This window comes from Diachasmimorpha longicaudata, chromosome 8 (genome assembly GCF_034640455.1).
Source record: "Diachasmimorpha longicaudata isolate KC_UGA_2023 chromosome 8, iyDiaLong2, whole genome shotgun sequence".
Classification (NCBI taxonomy): domain Eukaryota; kingdom Metazoa; phylum Arthropoda; class Insecta; order Hymenoptera; family Braconidae; genus Diachasmimorpha; species Diachasmimorpha longicaudata.
In genome coordinates, this window is record NC_087232.1 from 4,903,806 (window position 1) to 4,913,832 (window position 10,027).

A 10,027-nucleotide genomic window follows, 5' to 3' on the forward strand; every position below is an offset into this window, starting at 1 on the left:
AACATAACCTCAACTCCACCAATTCACACATTCCCATTCGTCCAAATCCCACCCTAACTTTCCTAAATAAAAAATCATCCTTACAATGCATAATATTTTACAAATACCGCAATAATTATTCAATAATAATAACAACGAAGCAATAAACCAGAAACAAAACCATAACCGAGGTTATGTCCTCTCTCATTCCCCTCACTCTCCCTTAACCTCAAATAACAATTCATATTGTCAGTGGAATGCAGTTTATTAACCACAAAAATGATAAAAAAAAAAAAATATCACAAAATAAAAATGTTCATCCCTTGAATATGTTCTCAATATTTCAGCGTCCCACGTAGCATTCCCAGCATCAATCGCACACCCAAAAGCTCCCGACGCCTGCGCATTGTTAAAAAATGTTGCTCTCCAAGCCCCAAAGCCAACAACGAAAAATCCCCCTCTCCATTATTTTCAACTTGCTATACACGGTATAAAGGTCGCCAATTGGCAATAGCTGTTAAGAGTGGGGGATATGACTAGTGAGTTGACGAGATAGTGGGGAAAATTGTTGGAAGCATCGGCGCAATCGCACACGAACGCTTGCACGGTGGGGTTGCTCGGTGGTACAAGAGCACGAGGGTACAAGGAGCATAAACAGAGACGAGTGAGATAGAGTGGAATAACGTGGAGGAGGCTATAGTCGTATAGACCATAGCATCACAGAACAGTTTCACCGAGTGAGAGTATATATATATAATAATAATAATAGTAAAAAGAAAAAAAAAAGAAGAACGAGAAAACCGGACAGGTGGGGGTAGTGGGTAGAGAAGGAGACGAGGAGAAAGAAGAGGAAGAGAAATTGGAGGAGCAGAACAGAACGAAAGAGAACAGACGAGAGGACAGAGGGATATATAGTAGTGGAAGAAACTGAAAACACATGATGCACGGTGGTGACTGTGGCCCAGGGGCACAGGGCTGAGGGCTTTTTGAGGGCCCAGATACTGCCCGGCAGTGCACAATCACTTTCGCGAAATTCCGACTAATTACCATAAAATAATAATTAATATTAAATATAAAAAATAATAGAATTATAATAAATTATACATTGACATATCCATATTCACATGCATGATATGTATGTACATATGTGTATGTTTATGTATACGTATTTATATGAGAGTATTAAAATAAACGGTTTATTTAATGGAGAGAGTATCTTTTGGTTTTTAAATCACTCGGCGATAACCACTGGTGCAACATCATTGGTGCTACGATGGAACAGGGTAAAGTGACTACATCGAGGTTATTTACAACATCCTGCATTGAGAACAAGGACGAGTTGGAGGAGGTAACACCATTAATATTACATTAAATACTATTTGGAATTGTGGATGTACGTATTCCGGGTGTTGTAACGTGTTTTCCACCATTTGTTAGTTGTGTGAGTACTTCGGAAAGGAGGGATTTTTCGACGTGCATGGAGGCGCCACGTATCACATTTTTTCGGCTTACTGCCGGCGGGATATTTGAAAAACGTGTGAAAAATAGTGTAGCTTCAAAATTGGCCTTGTTAATTTTTTTTTTAATTGAGACCTAGTGATTTTGGTTTAAAATTTATTTTATGTGTTTGACGTCTTCGAGGGGGGCATAAGCCAATAGTCGGACAGTTACGGTAAATTGGAGTTTCATGGTGGAATGTAATATAAAAGTATTGGTTAAATGAGGATAAAGTTACTTCCAATCCCTCAGGATTGTTCTCATTAACAAAAAAAATTACGCAAAACGGAGAATAATTCCATTGAGAAATAAATTAATTGGAGCATTATATAGAGCAACACTATGAAAAGCTGGAACAGGCACTTTCATTTTCTATTGATCATTTGCCTCGATAGAAGTTGAAATCGTCTGGAAAATAATTCCCATCCAGAAATTGATTTGTTCACCCTATCTAATGGAAAGTGGTAACAACTCAATTTTATGGAATACCTGCGATCCACAAAAATTGCCAATAATTTCTGAGTTGTTCAATAGTTGCCACTGCAGTCATTAGCTAATTCGAGATAATGAAACCTTTCATGATCAAACGATAAAAATTAATCAACTCAAGAACTCCGCAAAGGGGGTAAATAATTGGGCTCAGTCCGACCAACTTGACTTGACGACTTGATCAAAGATTTCCTCACTTCGAAGTCCTGATGACTACACGTGCCAATAACTGCTAAACAATTTAACCAAATCATGTAGAATCCGCTTCACAATAACTCTCAACCTGTTAATTTCTTGTTCCAGAAATTTGAAAGATGTTACACAGTGCTACAGACCCTGACGTCGGGTCTCACAGAGAAAGAAGTTCACGATACCCTAACAAACGCAGTTTGCAAAGAAAAACCCCACGAGGAAGTGTCTCTGGGTCTGCTCGTGGTGATCCTAACAGATCCTCAAGAAGCAGCAAAAAGCTATCGAGACCTAACTCTGATAACACGTGACGGTCTGGGAATAGTGGTAGCCCACTTGAATCAATTGGTACTCGAGCGTTATCTTCGCCTACACGACACAGGTCGAGGTCAACTGCTGTGGCTTCTCCGGGAGATGATTCGAACAAGTATAGCCGGAATCGACAACTTGTGCCTGAGTCTGTTGAGACATGCAGCTGGTGGTGATACATCAGTTCGCAATCTCTACTTAGTCGAAGCCCTTCTGGAAATATTCCAAGAGTGTCGTGCATGGCTCGACAAATTTCCCTTCCTCGTTGCCTCAATCGTCTACACCTATCTCCGATTAATTGAGGACCACAGTGCCCCTCAGTTAATAGTCCTCAGACAGAAGGAAATAATATTCACAGTTTCTCTTCTTCGTGAACGAATGGTCGACTGCCTTGTGATAGGACGAGATTTGGTTCGTTTGCTCCAAAATGTTGCCAGAATACCAGAGTTCGAGGTACTGTGGAGGGACCTCTTGACTAACCCCAAGACCATCTGCCCTAGCTTCACGGGAATCCTCCAACTCTTGGAAACACGAACATCGAGAAGATTTCTACAGTCAAGATTGACTCCAGACATGGAGCGAAAGCTTGTTTTTCTGACGAGTCAAGTGAGATTTGGCAATCACAAGAGGTACCAAGACTGGTTTCAACGTCAATACTTGGCAACACCAGAGTCCCAATCCCTCAGATGTGATTTAATTCGGTTTATTGTTGGTGTCATACATCCCACAAATGAACTACTTTGCTCGGACATTATTCCCAGATGGGCAGTTATTGGATGGTTACTGACTACATGCACATCAACTGTGGCCACCAGTAATGCCAAACTCGCCCTATTCTACGACTGGTTGTTCTTTGATCCTGACAAAGACAACATTATGAACATTGAACCTGCCATTCTCGTCATGCACAATTCAATGAGGTCACATCCTGCTGTCACTGCCACTCTTTTAGACTTTCTCTGCCGGGTGAGTGTAGTTAAATCGATAATTCAAATTAACCTTTCAGTCGAATTGTTTTTATCTATTAATTATCTATTATAATTCGATATTACTAATTTTTGTTAGATAATACCAAACTTTCATCCAACGCTGACGGAGAAGGTTAGAAACGGAATATTTTCGTCACTGAAACAAATACTTGAGAAACGAGTTTTACCAAGTTTGTATCCACTTTTTGACAGTCCTAAGCTGGATCGAGAGCTGAGGGCTAAAATCAGGGAGACATTCAAGGAATTTTGTCTACCACCCAATGCTGATCCTGGTGACTTATTATTATTATTATTATTATTATTCATTATGCATGGCCACACTGTTAACCATAATTTTCGTTAATTTTTTTGAGATGCTCATGATTTTTTAATGAGTGATGGGTCATTTTGAGGGTTTAAGAGGGATTCAGAGTGAAATTTGCACATTTTCAGTTGCTGAAAATGATTTATAAGTCACGAACGTTTTCATATATCATTCGAAATCTAAAAAGCTGAGAAAATTTTTGTATCCAACCAATTTAATTCCTTAAATCAGGCGAGAACTATTTTTTTGGATTTCTAGTTCCGAAATACTGGTCGGACAACTGTTTTGACTTAATGCAAAATTGTTGGTGGTGTTCAGTGAAATGTGCAGCGAGATAATCACCATAATTTTAGTTTTATTATTCAATAAATAATCAATAGAGATTACCATTGATCATAAACTAACGCCCATTCATAAAGTCTCCTGTTGACAACTGTCGAATTTTCCATCTGTCAGTCTTTGAAAAATATTTTTGGAATGAAAGATAGAAAATTGTTTATTTCACTACTCTCCCCTATGCAATTATCCTGCATCTTTCAGTCTACACCCAGATCTCCCTAAACTAACAATATTTTTTTGTATCAAACCACAATTACCTCAGCAGCAGGTAATAAGGTTCACCTATATTCAGGTAAAATCGATGAGCTGAAGGATTTCGGGCCAGGGCTGATGCTGGACAACAGTGTGGGCATAAACGATAATAATCACCTGGATCAAGAGCACGAGGCAGCCTTCAGTGACGACGAGGAAGAGATAATGCCCCGAATAACAAAAGTCGATTCTGAGGACGACGACGAGGATATGCCCCTATCAAAAGTTAAATTGAAAAAAGACCAGAAGAACTCCAATTGCATCAAGAAGGAAGATGAATTGACATCATTACTCAATGTAATAATTGAGCCTGAGGAACTGAAGAGAGCCATCGAGAACTTGTACACAGAAACAGACAATGAGTCTAAATGCCAGATAATGGAGACCATTGTTCAGATGATCATTGAGGATGACGTTGGGGCTGATATGATAGCACCACTTGCCATGTGTCTTTCTACGATTCTCGAGTCACAGATAACTGCCTCAATATTTCCAGCTGATAGTTCCAATGATGAAGCTCTAACCGACACCATAAGTACCCCAGTCTTCGTCATGTTTCGTAATTTTTGTCAATTATGCCAGGAGGAGGACAACAGGAAAAAGTTTATAGGCCATGTGCTGGCGGAGTTGCAGAAGATTCAACCAAGAATTGGCTATCTCTTACTTTATTTCCTCAAGGTATGGGGACGAGAGGAGGAGAAACGCGAGGGATTAGCTAGCAATGTCACCAGTGAAGTTAAAGCATCTGTTTATAAAGACTTTTGCGCCCAGAGAGATAAGAAGTTGGAGACATGTCTGTTGACGGATCTTAAGGTACCATTACAATTCCAACAGTTAAGCTTGATTTTCTGAAGTATTCAAATACCTTCTCTAGGCCCTTCTGGCGTTCTGTACTATATTAAAGTCTATAATCAATTAACGTGAAAACGATATGAGGTGTTTCAAACCAAATGAGGCAGTGGCTGACCTTCATCGACACTTTTAGAAATCAATAGTCGATTTTTTTACGGTCGAGGGCACAGAAAAACCATTGGTCACTTTTTTTTTCAATCAAGTTGAAACAAACGGAGCCTCACTCATACAATCAATGTTTCAATCAGTAAATTTCACTTCTCATCGGGGCAATTTGTTTAATTTTTCAGTTGTGTCATGAAGACAGTGTCTTCCTTCTCTGCTACCTGCTCCCAGACGTATTCACAGGGTTTCAGGGAATAGCCCTGGGTAATGCCCAACTCCTACACTTGGTAGTATCAACCGTGGACTCTTGTCAACTCCAGGAGCTCGTTTGTCAGATAATGCAGGGACAGCTGAAGATGTTGGAGAAGGATTCATTCATGAATCTTCTCACTGCTAGTTTAAACTGGGAGACCTTTGAACAGTACTGCTTCTGGCAATTGACATTTGCCCACGACTTTCCGATCAAATATGTACTGCCTGTGTTACCAAAATTGCAGTTTAGGGATCATGCTGAGGCACTCACTGCTATTCTATTTATGCTCAAACAAGAAAGGTATGGTAAACTTTGACTTTCAGAAATATATTTTGGTCAGTGAGATAGACATATCTGCACTACCCACTTTCTTAATGTTGTGGAATCGTTGTATATGAAAAAATCGAACCAATCGATATATCGCCTAGATGCTACCAAACTACCAATTATGAGTCAAAGTTTTAAATTGTCGTTTGTGACTTGATATTTTTGTGAAAATTTCTCTTTAAAAATTCAAAGTGAAATTAAATCCAAATCCATAACATCCAACAAGAAACTAAAAAATCGAGAAATTGACAAATTCCAAATCTTCCATTTGGAATGAAAAATCATTCTATGATTTCCGATGTTTTCTATACTCAAGACAGGAGAATAACCGAAAAAAATAATAATTGATAATATTTTCTTTTCAATAGACCGACATTAGAACTACTGAGACAACTATTCACTCGTCAAAACACCGACGGCGACATGTTTGTCGTAGCAGCTCTTCGCTACTGGTGTCGCGATTACGAAGACAAACTCGGTGAACTGTTGGCTAATTTATTGAGCTCGAGGTACCCAGCAACGAGTCCCAATAAGCGAAAACGCGCTGGTGCCAAACAGAATCAACAGGCAACAAGTCCACCAACTGGTGAACAAGTCCTAGGTCATCTGGATCAGTTGAGACAGCACTGTCGTGCCTCTGCTGATCTCCAATTGTATCAGACCGAGAATATGCAGAAAGCACTGCAGCAGGCACAAGCTGCCAGTACTGATTCCTTGAGAAAGAGCTATGGAGATTTGTTTGCACTTGCTGAGGTGAATGAGGAGAACGAATCACCACCAATTTCTAGCTCGAGGAAACACACGTCCTCGACAACTGGAGGAAAGGGATACAAACGTGCGGGGGCTAGTACGAGAGAGAGATCTGCTAATAAACGACCACCACCGAGGGACAGGGGAACTGAGAGCAGTGAACAAAGTAGTGAGGTACGCAATGATATCAATTTTGTACTACGACAACTATTCGGTTGATAATTATGCTGATTAGTGTGCACTGTGCAATGATATTTGTCACTCAATGGAGATAAATTGAATTGGCTCTCTTGAGATGTGATGCTTTGATTTTTTACTTTTGTAGTTATTGTGAAATCTCATTTCTTTGTACTATTTTATTTTATTTTCTTTTTCTTTCTGTCTACGCATTTATATTAATTTCATGTTACCTATGCTTATTATTTTTTTACTTTAATTCAGTTATGACATTGATTATGAAGGAGTTATGTTAAATAGCAATTGAAATTGGCTTTTGAGGATTAAAATAAAGATACGAAGGAAAAGTCATTCGAAATCTCATTCAAGTAGTAGAAAGGTCCCTTCATATATTCAGAAAAAAATATTTCCAACTATTTTCACCTTTATATTAAAACAATATAGCACGGTATTTTCTTGTGGTCGAATAAGTGACAATAAATTGCACGTATTTCTTCACTTGTGTCGGCCATAACTTGGGTTTCTCTGGTGTTGTTTAATATGGATAGAATATTAATAGTTTGAAGTTTTATGATCTAATTTTAGGGAGAATCGTTGAACAAATACTAAGAATCGTCCGCGGAATAAAATCGAAAAATGATTTTTTTCATGTCTCTGGGAAGTTTTGAGATCAAAATATTATTGCGTTCATGCAGTTCAGTAGTAAATTGTTTGGTTCGAGTTTGAAGCGTTCGAACATTCTATGACAATAATATTTGGCTCAGGAGGCCGGTTACTCACTCAAGATGATGCCGTCGTCAGATGACAATGTCGCACGCAGAGAACAAAGCCGCAATTTTTGGCTTCTAATGTACTATGTAGCACCCAAAAAGGCTTTCCTTGAATTCACTGTTTGTATACACCACAGACTGCCATTGCTATTCCTTTGTGTTCACTCCCTCATAAGATCGCAAATTAATCGAAAAGTATTATTCACATCAAAATGGCCCTTCAAAGAATTGCTTATTAATTAATAGAGATGCTAGGCTACTGTAAACAGCCTTTTGTGAGCACTATCACTAATTTGTCCGTAATACACCGCATAAAAATAACTAAAATCCTCGACAAGTCGCGAACTAACGAAGCTAGGCCTCCACCGAGGTCCTGTGATGTTTTCCCGCCACTCGCATTCAGTGATTACCACTACACAACACTAAATCGACACTTTTCACCTTTTGCGCAACTCTCGCTAGACTATGGCGTCGCGACTGAGCGTCCCCGCTTGCGCGATCAGATGCCGGTTTGCGCGTGCGCAGAAATTTTGTTTGGTCGACGACTGAAGTCAAAATAGAAATTATTATTTTTGCAAGGATTGCAGGACATTTTACGAAACTTTGAAATTAATTTCATTGAAAAATATTAAGGGTAAAAATCGAAGGAATAATATTAGTTTATAATTGAAGAGAAATTCATTTGTGTACACAGACACACAGGTACTTGCACATAAACATATGGTCCAAAAATTGCATTTCCGGATATGGGGATTTGAGTGGGTCAGGAAGAGCCATGAACATTATCAACTTCAAAGTTCCTTTATCATTACCTTAGATTGAAGGATCATTGCCACTGCAAAAGTGCAGAAAGGTTGATGACATTCTGAATAATTTTTTTTGTTAAATAAATTACCGGTCTAGTTTTTGAAACAAAAATCAATAAAAAATGAGGCTTGAGCCCAGCAACAGCCGAGTAATAACCCAGTTAAAATTAAAGATTGCAATTAGTATTTTTTAAATTCAATGTGAAGGTATCAATAACTTTAAGAAAATTATGAAAATTGTGAAAATGATATGTCACTGAATAATATTTTCTTTTATTTATAGGACGAATTGATTACAAAACCAAAGCAAGCGAAGAAGAGAAAAAAGATGAATCCCGTGGGTTCGGACAGTGACTGACCATCCCCTTCACCGTCGATAATTAAAACCATAAATCGTTTGATATCTGGGCATCACAAACAACTTAAACTACCCCTCAGTGCACGTAATTAATGAGTGCACGCAAACAAGAAAAAAAAAAACCCAAGCGTGTAATTCTGATGTGAAAGTGAAATCAATGAAGAGGAACTAAGACTTTCCTCTCTCTATTTAGCAGATAAATACGAAGTTAATTATTTTCGTTAGTAATGACTAGATCATATTTTTATTTCTTAAAACCGTCTTGTACATTCTTTTCCTTTCCACATGTACAATTATGTGAAAAAAATGGATTGAGTGAATGTCAAGGGATTCTAATTGTTTATTAACTTGAACATTGTTGTAACGAGTAATAAATATTTTTTTTGTGAATAATTTATCCCACATTATCTCGAATTTTATTGATAAAACGATAAAGTTGTCGATTCGTTGTTCTTTTTACTCAAGCCAATTATTAATTTTTTTCATTAATAAAAAGTTTATCTTATCAGTAAAATGTAAATTACCTGTAAAATCGGTCTTTTAGGTGAACTAAATGCCTGTACTATGTATTTGTAGACTGTACATATTCATGAAAAATGAAAAAAAGGGAGAGAATGTGAGACAAAATAATGAGTCGAGTGTTTTGAATAATCATTAATGCGCCTTACAAGGTTTTCCCTATTAAATCCACGAGCTAAAACCCACAAAAATGTTAATTAATAATTGTGAAAGCAAAATTGTTGATTAATTAATTACAGGAGACTATTGATATCGTAATTCCCTTGGCACTGAGTCGATCAAATTTTTTATATTTGTAAATACATATCGACGCTCTATAATTAGAGGACTGAGTGTGTAAATGTCGAGATAATTAAATTGACCATTGTAAAAATGAGTGGATGGAGTACAAATTGAATGAATATTTAAATTTTTGTTTAAATCCTGTACACAGTTGACGTGTAAATACATGAATTTTAGGGTAACAAGTAGCTCGTGAATTCATAAACATTAGATGTTTTTAACGAACCTTGTATACATCAATTACACGCACTAAATATGTAAATACTTAGTGGTTACCAAAAATAAAAATAATGAAATTAAAAACATAATATCGCCTATTTTATTACTTTTTTATTGAATAATTAGGGGGCAAGATGTCTGATTATTTCTTTTATTTTGTATTATTCATTATTTTTATGTCACATTGATAGTTGAAAATTGAAAATTCACTTTTTTCACGCCTTAAAACAATTAGTGAGAAATAAATATGAAACACTTGAAA

The 10,027-nt window shown here is 37.4% G+C and overlaps 1 protein-coding gene across 3 annotated transcripts; it reads left to right on the forward strand.

The window, feature by feature from the left end:
* The first annotated feature begins 577 nt into the window (after nucleotides 1-577).
* Ints3 (Integrator 3) lies at nucleotides 578-9,854 on the forward strand. 3 transcript variants are annotated; one of them, XM_064125847.1, is made up of 7 exons: nucleotides 578-1,327; nucleotides 2,269-3,429; nucleotides 3,529-3,724; nucleotides 4,358-5,160; nucleotides 5,490-5,857; nucleotides 6,253-6,808; nucleotides 8,671-9,854. In XM_064125847.1, the coding sequence occupies exons 1-7, from the start codon at nucleotides 1,253-1,255 to the stop codon at nucleotides 8,743-8,745; spliced, it is 3,234 nt and encodes a 1,077-aa protein (XP_063981917.1). In that variant the 5' UTR covers nucleotides 578-1,252; the 3' UTR covers nucleotides 8,746-9,854. The 3 variants fall into 3 exon arrangements, with proteins under 3 accessions (XP_063981917.1, XP_063981918.1, XP_063981919.1); XM_064125848.1 differs by having other exon boundaries at nucleotides 4,361-5,160; XM_064125849.1 differs by having other exon boundaries at nucleotides 579-1,327; nucleotides 4,388-5,160.
* The last annotated feature ends 173 nt before the right edge of the window (nucleotides 9,855-10,027 follow it).